Source organism: Tachyglossus aculeatus, chromosome 27 (assembly GCF_015852505.1).
Source record: "Tachyglossus aculeatus isolate mTacAcu1 chromosome 27, mTacAcu1.pri, whole genome shotgun sequence".
NCBI classification, from domain to species: Eukaryota; Metazoa; Chordata; class Mammalia; order Monotremata; family Tachyglossidae; genus Tachyglossus; species Tachyglossus aculeatus.
The window spans coordinates 5,473,915-5,487,309 of NC_052092.1; the positions used below are offsets into that span (position 1 = coordinate 5,473,915).

The 13,395-nt window shown below is 57.4% G+C and overlaps 1 protein-coding gene across 2 annotated transcripts in view; it reads left to right on the top strand.

Moving 5' to 3' along the window:
• Positions 1-13,395, top strand: part of VWF (von Willebrand factor) — a 45,211-nt gene that overhangs the window by 10,375 nt on the left and 21,441 nt on the right. The window contains exons 7-24 of one of the 2 annotated variants that reach the window (XM_038767720.1): positions 600-816; positions 1,812-1,934; positions 2,506-2,623; positions 2,861-2,907; positions 4,995-5,131; positions 5,380-5,518; positions 5,797-5,897; positions 6,858-7,053; positions 7,912-8,130; positions 9,041-9,281; positions 9,557-9,651; positions 9,741-9,901; positions 10,080-10,183; positions 10,435-10,573; positions 11,371-11,508; positions 12,019-12,165; positions 12,333-12,473; positions 12,886-12,996. In XM_038767720.1, the coding sequence (XP_038623648.1) occupies positions 600-816; positions 1,812-1,934; positions 2,506-2,623; positions 2,861-2,907; positions 4,995-5,131; positions 5,380-5,518; positions 5,797-5,897; positions 6,858-7,053; positions 7,912-8,130; positions 9,041-9,281; positions 9,557-9,651; positions 9,741-9,901; positions 10,080-10,183; positions 10,435-10,573; positions 11,371-11,508; positions 12,019-12,165; positions 12,333-12,473; positions 12,886-12,996 (2,574 nt within the window). The remainder of the gene's footprint in view (positions 1-599; positions 817-1,811; positions 1,935-2,505; positions 2,624-2,860; positions 2,908-4,994; positions 5,132-5,379; positions 5,519-5,796; positions 5,898-6,857; positions 7,054-7,911; positions 8,131-9,040; positions 9,282-9,556; positions 9,652-9,740; positions 9,902-10,079; positions 10,184-10,434; positions 10,574-11,370; positions 11,509-12,018; positions 12,166-12,332; positions 12,474-12,885; positions 12,997-13,395) is intronic. The other variant, XM_038767721.1, reaches the window with a different exon arrangement.

Sequence of the window (13,395 nt, forward strand, 5' to 3'; positions counted from 1 at the left end):
CTGTGTGCAGAGCTCTGTACTACATGCTTGGAAAGTACAATTCAGCAACAAAGAGAGACAGTCCCTGCCTACAACGGGCTCAAAGTCTAGAAGAGGGGAGACAGACATTAAAGCAAGTAAACAGGCATCAATAGCATCAATATAAATAAATAGAAACAAAACAAAATATTTATTGAGCATTTACTGTGTGCAGAGCACTCACTGAGCTCTTGGAAGTGTCCAAGATAGATGGTAAGCACAGTCTTTTCCCTCTAAGGGCTTGCGGTCTACTCTGCATAGGGCACTGTGTTAAACACTTGGAGGAGAGCAAAAGGATTAGCAGGCGATTTCCCCACCATAAGAGATTCTCCAAGAGTCCAGCAGAAGGAAGGCGGTTCAAGAGGAAGGGAGGGAGCTGTGAACCCGTTGTGGGCAGGGATTGTCTCTGTTACTGAATTGGACTTCCCAAGGACTTAGTACAGTGCCCTGCACACAGGTGCTCAATAAATACGATTGAGTGGATAAATGAATGGGAGAGAAAGGGGATTGTCTCATGACTAGGACACCTGAATCACCACCTTGTCCTCTGGCTCTCCACTGGATTCCTCTACTGTCCACAGGCTATCCTGGAGCGATGCCAGCTGCTGAAGCAATCCTCCATGTTTGCCCGCTGCCACCTGCTAGTGAACCCTGAGCCCTTCCAGGCCCTATGCGAACAGGACGCCTGCCACTGCACCCTGGGCGAATACTGCCCCTGCTCAGCCTTCCTGGAGTATGCCCGGAGCTGTGCCCAGCAGGGCGAGCTGCTGGAGGGTTGGGTGGCCCACAGCCAGTGTCGTAAGTCCAGAGAATACTGCTATCCCCTCAACACCCCAGAACTATCCCAGGGTGGGTCAGGGCCACGGTCCCCTAGGACCCAGGGAAATGAATGGCCCTGGGGTGGAGGAAGTGCCCCGGGGGCTGGGGCAACACTGTACCCATCTGATTATCGGTGCCCTCAACGTCTATCCACCATTCATTAATTCATTCAGTCGTATTTATTGAGCACTTACTGTGTGCAGAGCACTGTGCTAAGCACTTGAGATCAGCCCAGAAGAAGGGATCTGGGGCAGAAATATCTTCCTTACCACTGACCCAGGTCCCCAGAGGAAAGGGGGCATGGCTGGACCCTCAGCCACCTGAGGTCCAGCCCTGGGCATCCGTGACCCATAGTGATTCTTCCCTTCCTCCTCCCACCCATCAGCCTGCCCTGCTTCTGGGCAGTGCATGCCCGATCCTCTGCCCCATGCCCTGGGTGGGATCTCAGGGATTGTGACCTTAGGGGGTAAAGGCTGGCACCCCCCTTCTCTGGGGCACTTGGAGTTACCTAGAAGCAGCGTGGCTTAGTGGGTAGAGCATGGGGTTGGGAGTTAAAAGGACCTGGGCTCTAATCCCGCCTCTGGCACGTGTCTGCTGTTTGACCTTAGGCATGTCACTTAACTTCTCTGGGCCTCAGTTACCTCATCTGTAAAATGGGGATTAAGACTGTGACCCCATGTGGGACAGAGACTATGTCCAATCAGACTAACTTCTATCTATATCATCTTAGAATAGTGCTTGTATCATAGCAAGCACTTAACAAGTACCCTAATAATTACTACTATTGTTACCATCTTGGTAGCACCCCCGCTGCCCACTGTGGCCGGAGAGGGGGTGGACATTTGCCGTTCTGCCCTGCTGCAATGGGAGGGGGCATCCTGGAGTGGGGGAGACCTTGGGTGGAGGGACAGTGTAGCGGCCCCACGCTCCTAGCCACCAGGCCCCTACCCCTTCTGTCTCTGCTGTCGCTCCAGGCCCAGAGTGCCCTCCTGGCATGGAGTACAGGGAGTGCGTGCCCCGCTGCGCCCAGACCTGTCAGAGCCTCAACATCTACGAGGTCTGTCGAGGGCCCTGCACCGACGGCTGCAGCTGCCCCGGTAACACGCCTGCCTTCCTCCCTACCAGGGCCGGGCTGAGCTGAGCCGAGCCCCACCCACCCCAGCCCTTAGCCCCCAGCTCCCGCCAGAGAGGGGAAAAGAAGGCCGTCAGTGTTGGTCTCCAGAATCAGAGGCCTTTTCTCCCGCTCTTCTGAGCCAGGCGGCTGAGACACCCCCGCCATTTTGCTGCGCCCATGAAAGGGCGCCTGTCTCAGTCCACAGAAGGGAAACCAGTCTGTTCCATCGCGGGACCCTGGCCCGGGGTGGGGAGGGAGGGAAGAGGAGATAGGGGGAAGGAGTTTATTTCTGAGGTTCGAACCCCCGAAAAACGCCCCTGAGGGAAGGAGTGAGAATAGCATATGTGGGAGGCCTCAATGGTGACACTTTCTAAAGTCCAGCACCCTACGGGTGGGATTCATGTGGTTCACTCTACCGGAGCAGTCTCATCACCATTGGGTGCCTCAGTTTCCTTCTGACTGGAGGGGTGGGATTACCATGATGCGTTGAGTGCCCTGGGGACAGGTGCGTAGGTGTTGGGGTGGTCTCTGCTGACCACATTGTCTTTCCTGAGAGCCAGAGGGGAAGTTGCTGGATGGGGACCGCTGTGTGGACAGTGCGGACTGTTCCTGCGTCCACTCAGGCCGACACTATCCCCCGGGGGCCTCCATCGCCCGCGACTGCAACACCTGGTAGGGAGGGGGCAGGGTTGGGGCCTGTGCTGGGGGACGAGGTCCTGGGGTCGGGTGAGGCCCAGGCTGTGGGGATATCTCCACGCTGAGAGTCTTAGCCCAGTCCCCATCGGGCTCATGGATTATCCTGGAGAGGCCCAGGAGTCTGGGGACCCTACCTCAACACCCAAGCCATCACCCTACTCTCCCCCCAGTTAACCTCCTGCCCTCACTTTACCCTTCCGTCCTCTCTGCCAGCATCTGCCGTCACAGCGTGTGGGTCTGCAGTGACCAGGAATGCCCAGGTAGGCTGAGATCTGCGCCCCTCTTCATCCAGGCTGGGAGCAGGGGGACAGGGGTTGGATCAGGAGCTGGAGTTGGGTGGGGAGCACCTTCCTCAGATAGACATGATCTATGCCTGCGGAGAGTCAGACAGGGCTGAGCGTGACTTCCACCCTGGGAATGCTGATGGTGAGGTGGCCCAGGTGAGCTCCTGACCTGGAATCACCCAGATCAGAGAGCTACAGGTGAAGCGCCTGGGGCTGCATCTCTCCAACTCGAGCTGTCTTGTACATGCGCACAGGCCCAGGGCCGGGAGCGGTGAGATTCATTCAGTTGTATTTATTGAGTGCTTACTATGTGCAAAGCACCATACTAAACGTTTGGGAGAGTATGATGCAGCCATAAACAGGCACATTCCCTGCCCACAATGAGCTTACAATATAGAGGAGAGATGAGGATGGTGGAATGTGTTGGAGCGTAAGGAGAGAGGGCTGGGGAGAGACGGGAGTTCTGGAGGCCGACCAGGGTCCTTCGGGTGGGTTCTGGAAACGAGCTTGGCGACTCAAATCCCCTGGTTCCAGCATCTTGCTGGAGCTCTGTGTGCCCCTCTGCTGCCCACGCGGACATGCTGGGCGGTCCAGGGTCTGAGGACTCCAGGTGCTATTCCTCAATCAGTCAGTCAATCATATCTGTTGAGGGCTTACTGTGTGCAGAGCACTGTACTAAGTGCTTGGGAGGGTACATTATAACAATACACAGACACAATATGTGCCCACAATGAGCTTACAGTCTACTGCAGGAGACAGACAATGAATATAAGTAAATTACATCCCGGGGCCATGTGTGCGTTTAGCCAAATGGCAGAACACTGTGGGAAGTCACAAGGTTTCAGTTAGAACAGTGCTTTGCACATAGTAAGTGCTTAACAAATACCATTATTATTATTATTCTGTTGGTAAGCATGTCTCCCTCTGTTCCCAGTCAATCTATTAATCCATAGTATTTATTGAGCACCTACCCTGTGCAAAACACTGTACTGAGTGCTTGGGTGAGTTCAATAGTGGTAAAAGACATGTTTTCCCTGACCTCAAGGAGTTAATAATCTAGACAGGGAAGACAGCCAAAATTATTCAGAGTAAGGACAGGGAAACACAACTGTCTAGAGTAGAGTCTGGAAGTATGTGAAAAGATGCTTCAAGAGTAACAGCCGAGCTGGGAGAATGGGATCTGGGGAGAAGAACAGAGACAAGGGGAAAGCCTTCTGGAGGAGGTGAGATTTAAAGATGGGGAGAATGTTGGATTATGGATTGGAAGTGAGCAGGAAGAGTGAGAGCCCCATGCAGGGACTGTGTCCAACCTGATTAACTTGTATCTACTCCACTGCTTAGAACAGTGCTTGGCACATAGTAAGAGCTTACAAGTACCGTTATTATTATTATAGGTGGGATGAATGAAAAGGAGGCCCAATGAGAGGTCCGGGGAGCCTGTGTTATCCCCAGCTGGTAGCCGGGCTCCAGGGGCCTGGTGAGGGAGGGAGCCCTGCTGCGGTCGGCACTTTCCTCTCGGGTGGTGAGACCGTGGTCAGACGGTGTCCTGGCCTCCCATTGGTTCAGGCCAGAACCGTTGGGGAGAGCCGGGAGTGTGAGGGGAGGCTGCAGGGGAGGGGAGGGTGAGTTGGATACAGAGTGGCAGAGCTCCTTGGTCCAGCAGCTCCCGGCCCTCTCTTGACTATGCCCTGGCCAGTGTGGGTCCATGACCACTGGGAAAGTGTGGTCTTCCCCTCGGCTTAGCCAAGGGAACATGGTCCCCCAAAACACGCACCTGGTCTCTGTGTGGCCAGTGTCTAGGCTGAGGGCTCAGGGACTTTGGCCACACACCGACAACCTGGAGGAACGGGCTGGACTGGACCAGGGCCCCAGGCTCTAGCTGCCATTCTGGTTCAGTGGGGGACTGTGGGCAGTGCCCCCCACCCCCGGCAATCACGACCTCTGCCCAGGTGTTCCAGAAGTGGAAGAGTGTGTGATGTGCCCCAAATCACCACTTCCCAGGTTGGCATCTCCACTGCCTTCACCCCAACCCCCAACCCCAAACCCTGTCAATTTCTGCACAGGGGAGTGTCTGGTCACTGGCCAATCCCATTTCAAGAGCTTCGACAACAGGTACTTTACCTTCAGCGGTGTCTGCCAGTACCTTTTGGCCCGAGATTGCCAGGACCACGCCTTCTCCATCATCATAGAAACCATCCAGGTGAGCTGCCCCAGGCAGGCAGGTTGCAGAGGCCCCACCAGGGCCAGGCTGAGATCTCTGCCAGTGCCCTTTTACTTACTGGGTTGAAATGCCACGGAATCCCCGGTCAGAAGGAGACCTGCAGGGATCACTTGGCCCATCCCCCTGCCTGCCTGCACATTCCCCTCCCTCCGTCCCTGGGCTTCCCACAGCAGGCTCTGGCTGTGGGGTCGTCATGTGGCCCCAGCCTCACCCTCATTTGTTCGTAGTGTGCAGACGACCCCGACGCCGTCTGCACCCGCTCTGCCACCGTTCGACTTTCGGATCAGCCCCGCAGCGTGTTGAAGCTGAAGCACGGTGGTGGAGTCTCCCTGGATGGCCAGGACATCCAGGTGCCCCTGGTCCAGGGTGAGTGCACCCCAACCCCCTCACCCTTTCTCCCTCCAACCTCTACCCCACCATCTTGCCCACCCTGTCCACCAGGGCAGGCTCCTGCTCGGACCATTGGGCCGGGGAGTCCTGGCTGGGAGACGTGGCTTTAACTCACCCACTTGCCCCACAGTTCCTGCTCTCCCTTCCTCCTCCCCAGCTCCCCCCTTGCTCACACTCTGCCCCCAGCAATTGGCCGGACTGCTGCCCTCCCCCATCCAGACCAGTGGATGACCCCGATGCCCGCTGTATTTCAGGTGCCCTCCGTGTCCACCACACCATCATGGCATCTGTGAGACTCACCTATGGGGAGGACCTTCAGGTGGACTGGGATGGGAGGGGGACATTGTTGGTGAAGGTAGGTCCTCTTATTCCTTTGCTCTGATCTGTCTCCTCCTCATTCCATCCCCCCCACATTCCTTGCCACCTCTTGACCCCCGTCCCACTGACCATCCTCCCCGCTTCCCTGCCCCTCCCCCAGCTGGTCCACACAGAGGCCCGTTGTTCTCTCTCTGGGGAAGAATTCCATTCTCCTCCCCCTCCCCACACCCAGCCAGCTGGAAGGACAGCCCCGTCTTGATTTTCTGGTGGCCATCCAGGGCCTCTGGGGGTTCCCAGGCCACTTGATCTAGGTTACCTCCCCCTGAAGTGCCATAACTGTTCTCTCCATCTTCTCTCTGCCTTTGTATGTCTCTGTCTCTCTCTCTCCAGCCCCTGGCCACCCTGGGACTTGGAGAGGAACAGAATTCTGGTTGCTTTTCTGGACACCCACCCTTATGGCTAGGGATGGGCCATCCAATACCTCTGACTCTCATTCATTTCATTCATTCATTCAATCATATTTATTGAGCGCTTACTGTGTGCAGAGCACTGTACTGAGCGCTTGGGAAGTACAAGTTGGCAACATATAGAGACGGTCCCTACCCAACAGCGGGCCCACAGTCTAGAAGACTCTCCCCTGGGACCCAACACGGACCATCCAGCACCCTTAACTCTTCCACCATGACCCAGCACAGACCATTCAACAACCGTGACTTTTCCCTCTCTGTCCCTGATTCTTGCCCAGTGACCCAGCACAGGGGTTGTCCATGCCTCTCTCTAATTTTCTCCTCATTTTCCTAGTTCCATTAACGTTAAACCATTCTAGACTAATCAACTCTAACCCAATTCCAACTTTTTTTGGCTCCCAGCACCCTCAGTGAGTCTTCCACTTGTTTTGGGTTCCTATCCCGGAGGGCTCCAATCCGCTCCTCGGCTAGCAGTCTTGGGCCTAAAACCAGCCCTGGCGCTAGGTGCCCGGTGTGCCACCCCCCTGCAGGTATCCCCGGCCTACTTCGGCAAGATGTGCGGCCTCTGTGGGAATTACAACGGTAACCAAGGCGATGACTTCCTCGCTCCCTCCGGCCTGGAGGAGACCTCGGTGGAAGGCTTTGGCAATGCCTGGAAGCTCAGGGAGGACTGCCAAAACCTGCAGAAACAAGACAGCGACCCTTGCCACCTCAACCCGCGGTTGGGTACGGACTGGGGCGGCAGAAGGTTGAAAATTTGGTCAGCTACCCAGTACAGGCTCCGGGTTAGCCAAGCCCACCCACCCCCACAAAACTAACAAACAAACCATACACATATACATACACACCCACGAGAACACACACCTCCCCCCCAGCATGGCTCAGTGGAAAAGAGCATGGGCTTTGGAGCCAGAGGTCATGGGTTCAAATCCCGGCTCCACCACTTGTCAGCTGTGTGATTTTGCGCAGGTCACTTAACTTCTCTGGGCCTCAGTTCCCTCATCTGTAAAATGGGGATTAAGACTGTGAGTTCCCCGTGGGACAACCTGATCACCTTGTAACCTCCCCAGCGCTTAGAACAGTGCTTTGCACATAGTAAGCGCTTAATAAATGCCATTATTATTATTATTATTATTATTATTATTATTATTATTATTACCCCTGCTTTCCATCAATCTGTGTGCCTACAGCGTCCCCTAGCGGCCCTTGCCGTACTGAGCAGCAGCATGGCATAGTAGATAGAGCACGGGCCTGGAGTCACAAGGTCCTGGGTTCTAATCCTGACTCCACCTCTTGTCTGCTGTATGACCTTGGGCAAGTCGCTTCACTTCACTGTGCCTCAGTTACCTCATCTGTAAAATGGGATTGAGACTGTGAGCCCCACATGGGACAGGTGTCCAACTCGTTTTGCTTGTAACCATCCCAGCGCTTGGTACACAGTAAGCGCTTAAGAAATGCCATTATTATTATTATTATTTATTACTGTGCCAGCGGTGCTCATCATCATCATCAATCGTATTTATTGAGCGCTTACTGTGTGCAGAGCACTGTACTAAGCGCTTCAAACCGTCCTTCCCCCTGCAGCCCGATTCGCCGAGCAGTCCTGCTCCGTCCTGACGTCGTCGGCCAAGTTTGAGCCCTGTCGCCACGTGCTCAGCCCTGTCCCCTACCTGCGGAACTGCCACTACGATGTCTGCTCCTGCACCGACGGGCCGGACTGTCTGTGCTCCGCCATCGCTGCCTATGCCAAGGCCTGCGCACAGAGGGGGGTTGTCGTCGACTGGAGGGAGCCCAGCTTCTGTGGTAGGTGCAGGGTGTGGGAGACTCTTGGTCTAGCCTCGGTGGGTGGAGGTACAAGGACACCCAGAGTTGTGGTGCCTTGCAGGCCGCAGGGTGACAAGGTGATGGCACAGCTGCCATTTTCCACAAATGGGCTGGGGCCATCAGGCCCAGAGACCCCCCGGGAACATATGGGGGCTGAGTCTAAGCCCCGTCCAGACCCCAGGTGTCTGCTGCCACATCCGAGCCATCAGCTGGAGATCACTCTGTCCCTCAAGGCACCGAATGTCTGGCTACCTGTTGAGCCTGGCACTGGGGCTAGGGCATGGAAGTAGGTAGCCCATTGGGTGGGGATTGGAGTGAGATCTGGGAAGGGGCAGGACGCCTGGTTTTCTGGATGGCCTGGTGTGATCCAGCCCCTCTGTCCATCTATCTGTCCCTCATGAATTCTGGACACCTGTGGGTACAGATGGATGAGGGGGTCTTATGTGTGTGTGGGGTGGGGGGGAGTTGTTTTCTGAGAACAGACACCAAACCAGACCTAGCTGTATGGTCCCCTCCAATCACAAGTCAGCTCACTGGCATGAATATTACAGAAGGGCCCTCGCTGACCATAAAGTGGTCCCTGAGGAGGGGGTGGGGATTTCGTGGGGGGGGGGGGGCCTCTGGAGATGCTCCCCAAGCATGATTCCCCTCCCATAACACTGATCCAGCTCTCTGGAGCAGGATCTGGGGGAGGTGGGGGAAAACCCCTGCCCTAGTCATTACCTTTCCATGGAGGAAATGCTTCTGCTTGGCAGCAGAGGAATGGCCAGGATGACCTCCAACCCCCACTTCCCACAGGCGAGCAGGGAGGAGACGGAGGGGAGGCAGGGCTCATGGTGGAGGGGTTTCCTCCCCGGACAAGCCCCTCTTGGTCCCTCCCACTCCTCAGAGGTGAGCTGCCCAGCTGGACGCGTATTTCAGTCGTGTGGGACTCCCTGCAACCAGACATGCCATTCTCTCTCCCACCCGGACGGGGACTGCGAGGAACTATGTCTGGAGGGATGCTACTGCCCCCCGGGGCTGTTTGCCAACGAGCGGGGAGACTGTGTGCCCCGGGCCCAGTGCCCCTGCTCCTACGATGGAGAACTCTTCCAACCTGAGGACGTCTTCTCCGACCACCACACGCTGTGGTCGGTGGCCCCAGGGACGAGGGTGGCAGGGAGCCTGGGTGGCTGGGAGAGTTGAGCTCGGGGCTTCCCTCTGTAAAACAAGGAGAGTAAACTCTGCCCTTGCTAGCTGAAGATAAAATGAGATTGGGATGACAGGCCTGGGGGAGAGTGAGACCCTCCAGTTTTTCTTAGGCTCTTTGAGAAGGCAAAAAGGGAGGCCTGGGGCGGTGGCCTGGGGAGGGTTCTATGTGTGGGGAGGGAATGGGGGCAGGGTGCGATGTTGTACTCTCCTACAGCTACTGTGAAGACGGTTCCATGCGCTGCAGTACTAACCAAGCCCCCGGGGCCTCTCTGTCTGATGAGATCTTGGGCTCTCACCCGTCTCCTCGTGGTGAGTGCTCGGTGGGAGTTGGGAGTCCTCGGTAGGAGGACGCAGGTGTCCCTCGCCCCTGCCGACCCGCCCTCCCTCTTCTACCTCAGTCAAACGGAGCCTAAACTGCCGCCCACCCCTGGTCCGGTTGGTATGCCCGGCGGATGACCCGCGGGCCGAGGGGCTGGAGTGTATGCGGACCTGCCAGAATTACGACCTGGACTGCGTCAGCCCGGGCTGCGTGTCCGGCTGCCTCTGCCCCCCGGGCATGGTGAGCCCCGGCCTCAGGGTCCATCTGCCTTTCCCTCTGACCTCCCATTCCGGCCCCCTGAACCCTGTGCGGGGGGCAGGGGGAGGTTTCGGTCCGGTGTGCAGGGTAGCCGGGGGGCGCCGGCCATGGGCAGGGCAGGCCGCAGGCCTGGAGCAGCGCTCACGATGCGTCTTTGCAGGTGCGTCACGGGGACCGCTGCCTCTCCCCAGAACGTTGCCCGTGTTTCCACAACGGCAGGGAGTTCGCCCCAGGGGAATCGGTGCAGAAAGACTGCAACATCTGGTGGGGCCGCAAGAGACGAGGGGACATGGGCTGGCGTGGTCCCCACAGGAGCGGAGTGCGGGGTGACCCTGGTCCCGGGAGACCGGCCTTGTGCCCACGGGCCTGGGATGTTTGGGAGGACCCCCAAATCCCCTTGCCTTGAGGGGAGGGGGAGAGAGAGAGTTGGCAGGGGCTTCCTGGAGGCAGGGACCCGTAGCCCCCCGGACCACGGTGACCACTGAGTCCGGCCGGCCGTTCCCTGTCTCCGGCAGCGTGTGCCGTGCCCGCCGCTGGGAGTGCACGGATCATGTATGCGACGCCACCTGCTCCGCCCTCGGTCCTGCCCACTACCTGACCTTCGACGGGCTCCACTACCTGTTCTCTGGCGTCTGCCAGTACGTGCTGGCCCAGGTGAGGTTTGGGGAACCCAGGGGGGCAAGGCTGATGGGCGGGGGCCGGCCAGGGAGATGGTTTTTCTGGGGAGCGGGGCAGCCCCCACCCCACACCCTCAGCGTCTTTTTTTCTTCTTATGCTATTCGTTAAGCGCTTACTATGTGCTCTTTTCTAAACGCTGGGGTAGATACCAGCGTTTCAGGACAGACTCAGGACAGATATCAGGACAGACTCAACCCCCGTCCCACATAAGGGCTCACAGTCGAAGTAGGAGGGAATAAGATTTAATACCCATTTTGCATTTGAGGAAACGGAGGCACAGAGAAGTTAAGTGACTTGTCAGTGTGGCTCAGTGGCAAGAGCATGGCCTTTGGAGTCAGAGGTCATGGGTTCAAATCCCATCTCTGCCACTTGTCAGCTGTATGACTTTGGGCAAGTCACTTTAACTTCTGTAGGCCTCAGTTCCCTCATCTGTAAAATGGAGATTAAGACTGTGAGCCCCACATGGGACAACCTGATCACCTTGTAACCTCCCCAGCGCTTAGAACAGTGCTTTGCACATAGTAAGCACTTAATAAATGCCATTAATGTTATTATTATTGTCCAAGGTCACACAGCAAACAGTTGGCAAATCCAGGATTAGAACACAGGACCCCTGGCCCTCGGGCCCTTCTTCTGTGCTTTTCTTTTGCTGGTGGCCAAGGCTCCCTTCCACAGCCGCCCTGATCCGGTCGCAGTGTGGGGATCCCCGTGGGGAGGGGAGGGACGCGGCCGGGGTCTCCTGCTGAGTTGCGTCACTTGTCCCGGTGGGCCAGGATTATTGCGGCGGCCCCGACCCTGGGACGTTCCGGATCCTGGTCGCCAACGACGGCTGTGGCTTCACCGCATCTAAATGCAGCAGACGCATCACCGTCCTTTTCTCCGGGGGCGAGATCGAGCTGTCCAACGGGGAGGTGAGGCCAGCGACCCCAAGGCCGCCGCCGACAAGGGCTCAGGGAGGCGCAGAACCAGGCATTTGCCGAGGGCAAGGTGCTAGGCCGAAGTCTGGGCAACAGCCATGAGAAATGAGACAGGCGTTCCCTGCCCTCAAGTAGCTCACGGTGTAATGGGAGCCGACGGAGGGACAGAAATTATGCGGGAATAGCAGGAGGAGGGCTGGAACAGGAAGAAGCCCAAGTCCGTCAGGACGTATAGCCGAGTCAAGAAATGATTGGACCACCAGGTACCCAGAGGCGTTCCTGGAGGCAGCGGCAGGGCTGACGGGCCTGCGGTGCTGGGGGTTAATGGAGGGAGGCTTCCTGGAGGAGGTGGGCTTTCAGCAGGCTTTAAGGATGGGGAGAACGGAGGCGTTGGATGGGAAGGGGCCGAGGAAGTGAGGTAGGGGGCAGTGACGCCCGGGGAGGGGAGCTGGGAGTCCCTGCCGGGAGAGCTGTGATGGCTTCCCCCACCTCTCCCTTCTGTAGGTGATGGTGAAGACACCCCTGAGCGATGAGACCTCATTTGAGGTGCTCGAGTCTGGCCGCTACTACATCCTGCTGCTGGGTCCAGGGGTGTCCCTCACCTGGGACAGGAACATGGGGGTGTCGGTCATCCTGAAGCAGACACACCAGGTGAGGGGCTGGCTCTCTTGGGGGTTGGGCTGTACCTCCAAGTCACCCAGTATGAGCCATCCAAACCTTGACCCCTCCCACCTAGTGGGGTGGGATTCAGGGACCAGCTATGCAGGGCTCCCCCTGCATGTGTGCCATGCCGAGCAATGCCCCCACCATTGTCCCAGGGGCGCGTGTGTGGCCTGTGTGGTAATTTCGACGGCGTCCAGAACAACGACCTCACCAGCCGCAGCCTCCAGTTGGAGGTGGATGCAGCCGACTTTGGGAACTCCTGGAAAGTGTCCCCCCAGTGTGCCGATGCCCCGAGGGTGAGTCCAGCATCTCCGGAGGCCCCCGTCTCCCTCTCCGCTGACCCGACGTTGCCCCCGGCTTCCCGGGAGGAGTGAGCGTGGAGCTAGGAATGGGTAGAGTCAGAGAATGAAGATGAGCCCAGTTCCCTGGGCCCATAACCAGAGGTTGAGTCTGACGGTCAGTCCCCGGGGATAGTTACTGGGGGGGCGGCCAGTGGAGTCGTCAATTGGGATCTAGGGATTCCTGCCCCAGGAGGGAGGACAGCGAGTCTCTGCTCACTCACTCCACGCCCGGGTGGTCCTCACAAGGGAGAGAGAGGTGCCCCGGTGGAAAACACAGATGGAGGCCGAGGGGAGGTCTCCCCCCCTTCCCCCGGCCCTTCTGTCTGCTGAACCCAGGCCCCTCCCCACTTTCTCCCGATACCCCCAGACTCCGGACTCCTCCTTGGTGACCTGCCGGGACAACGTCATGAAGCAGATGACGGTGGACTTGTCCTGCCGGATCCTGACCAGTGACCCCTTCAGACGGTGCAACCAGCTGGTGAGGCCCGAGGGACGGGGCGGGGTCCGGTGGACCGGTACCGAGCGCCTGCGGGGGGCCATGCTCTGGGCAGGGCATTCGGCAGAGGCCCCAGAAGCACGAGGCCCGTTAATAATAATAATAATGATGATGATAGCATTTGCTAAGCGCTTACTATGTCCAAAGCACTGTTCTAAGCGCTGGGGAGGGTACAAGGTGATCAGATTGTCCCATGTGGGGCTCACAGTCTTCATCCCCATTTTACAGATGAGGTAACTGAGGCCCAGAGAAGTTAAGTGACTTGCGCAAAGTCACACAGCTGACAATTGGCGGAGATGGGATTTGAACCCATGACCCCTGACTCCCAAGCTCGTGATCTTTCCATTGAGCCACGCTGCTATTCTAACCTCAGGAAGTTTA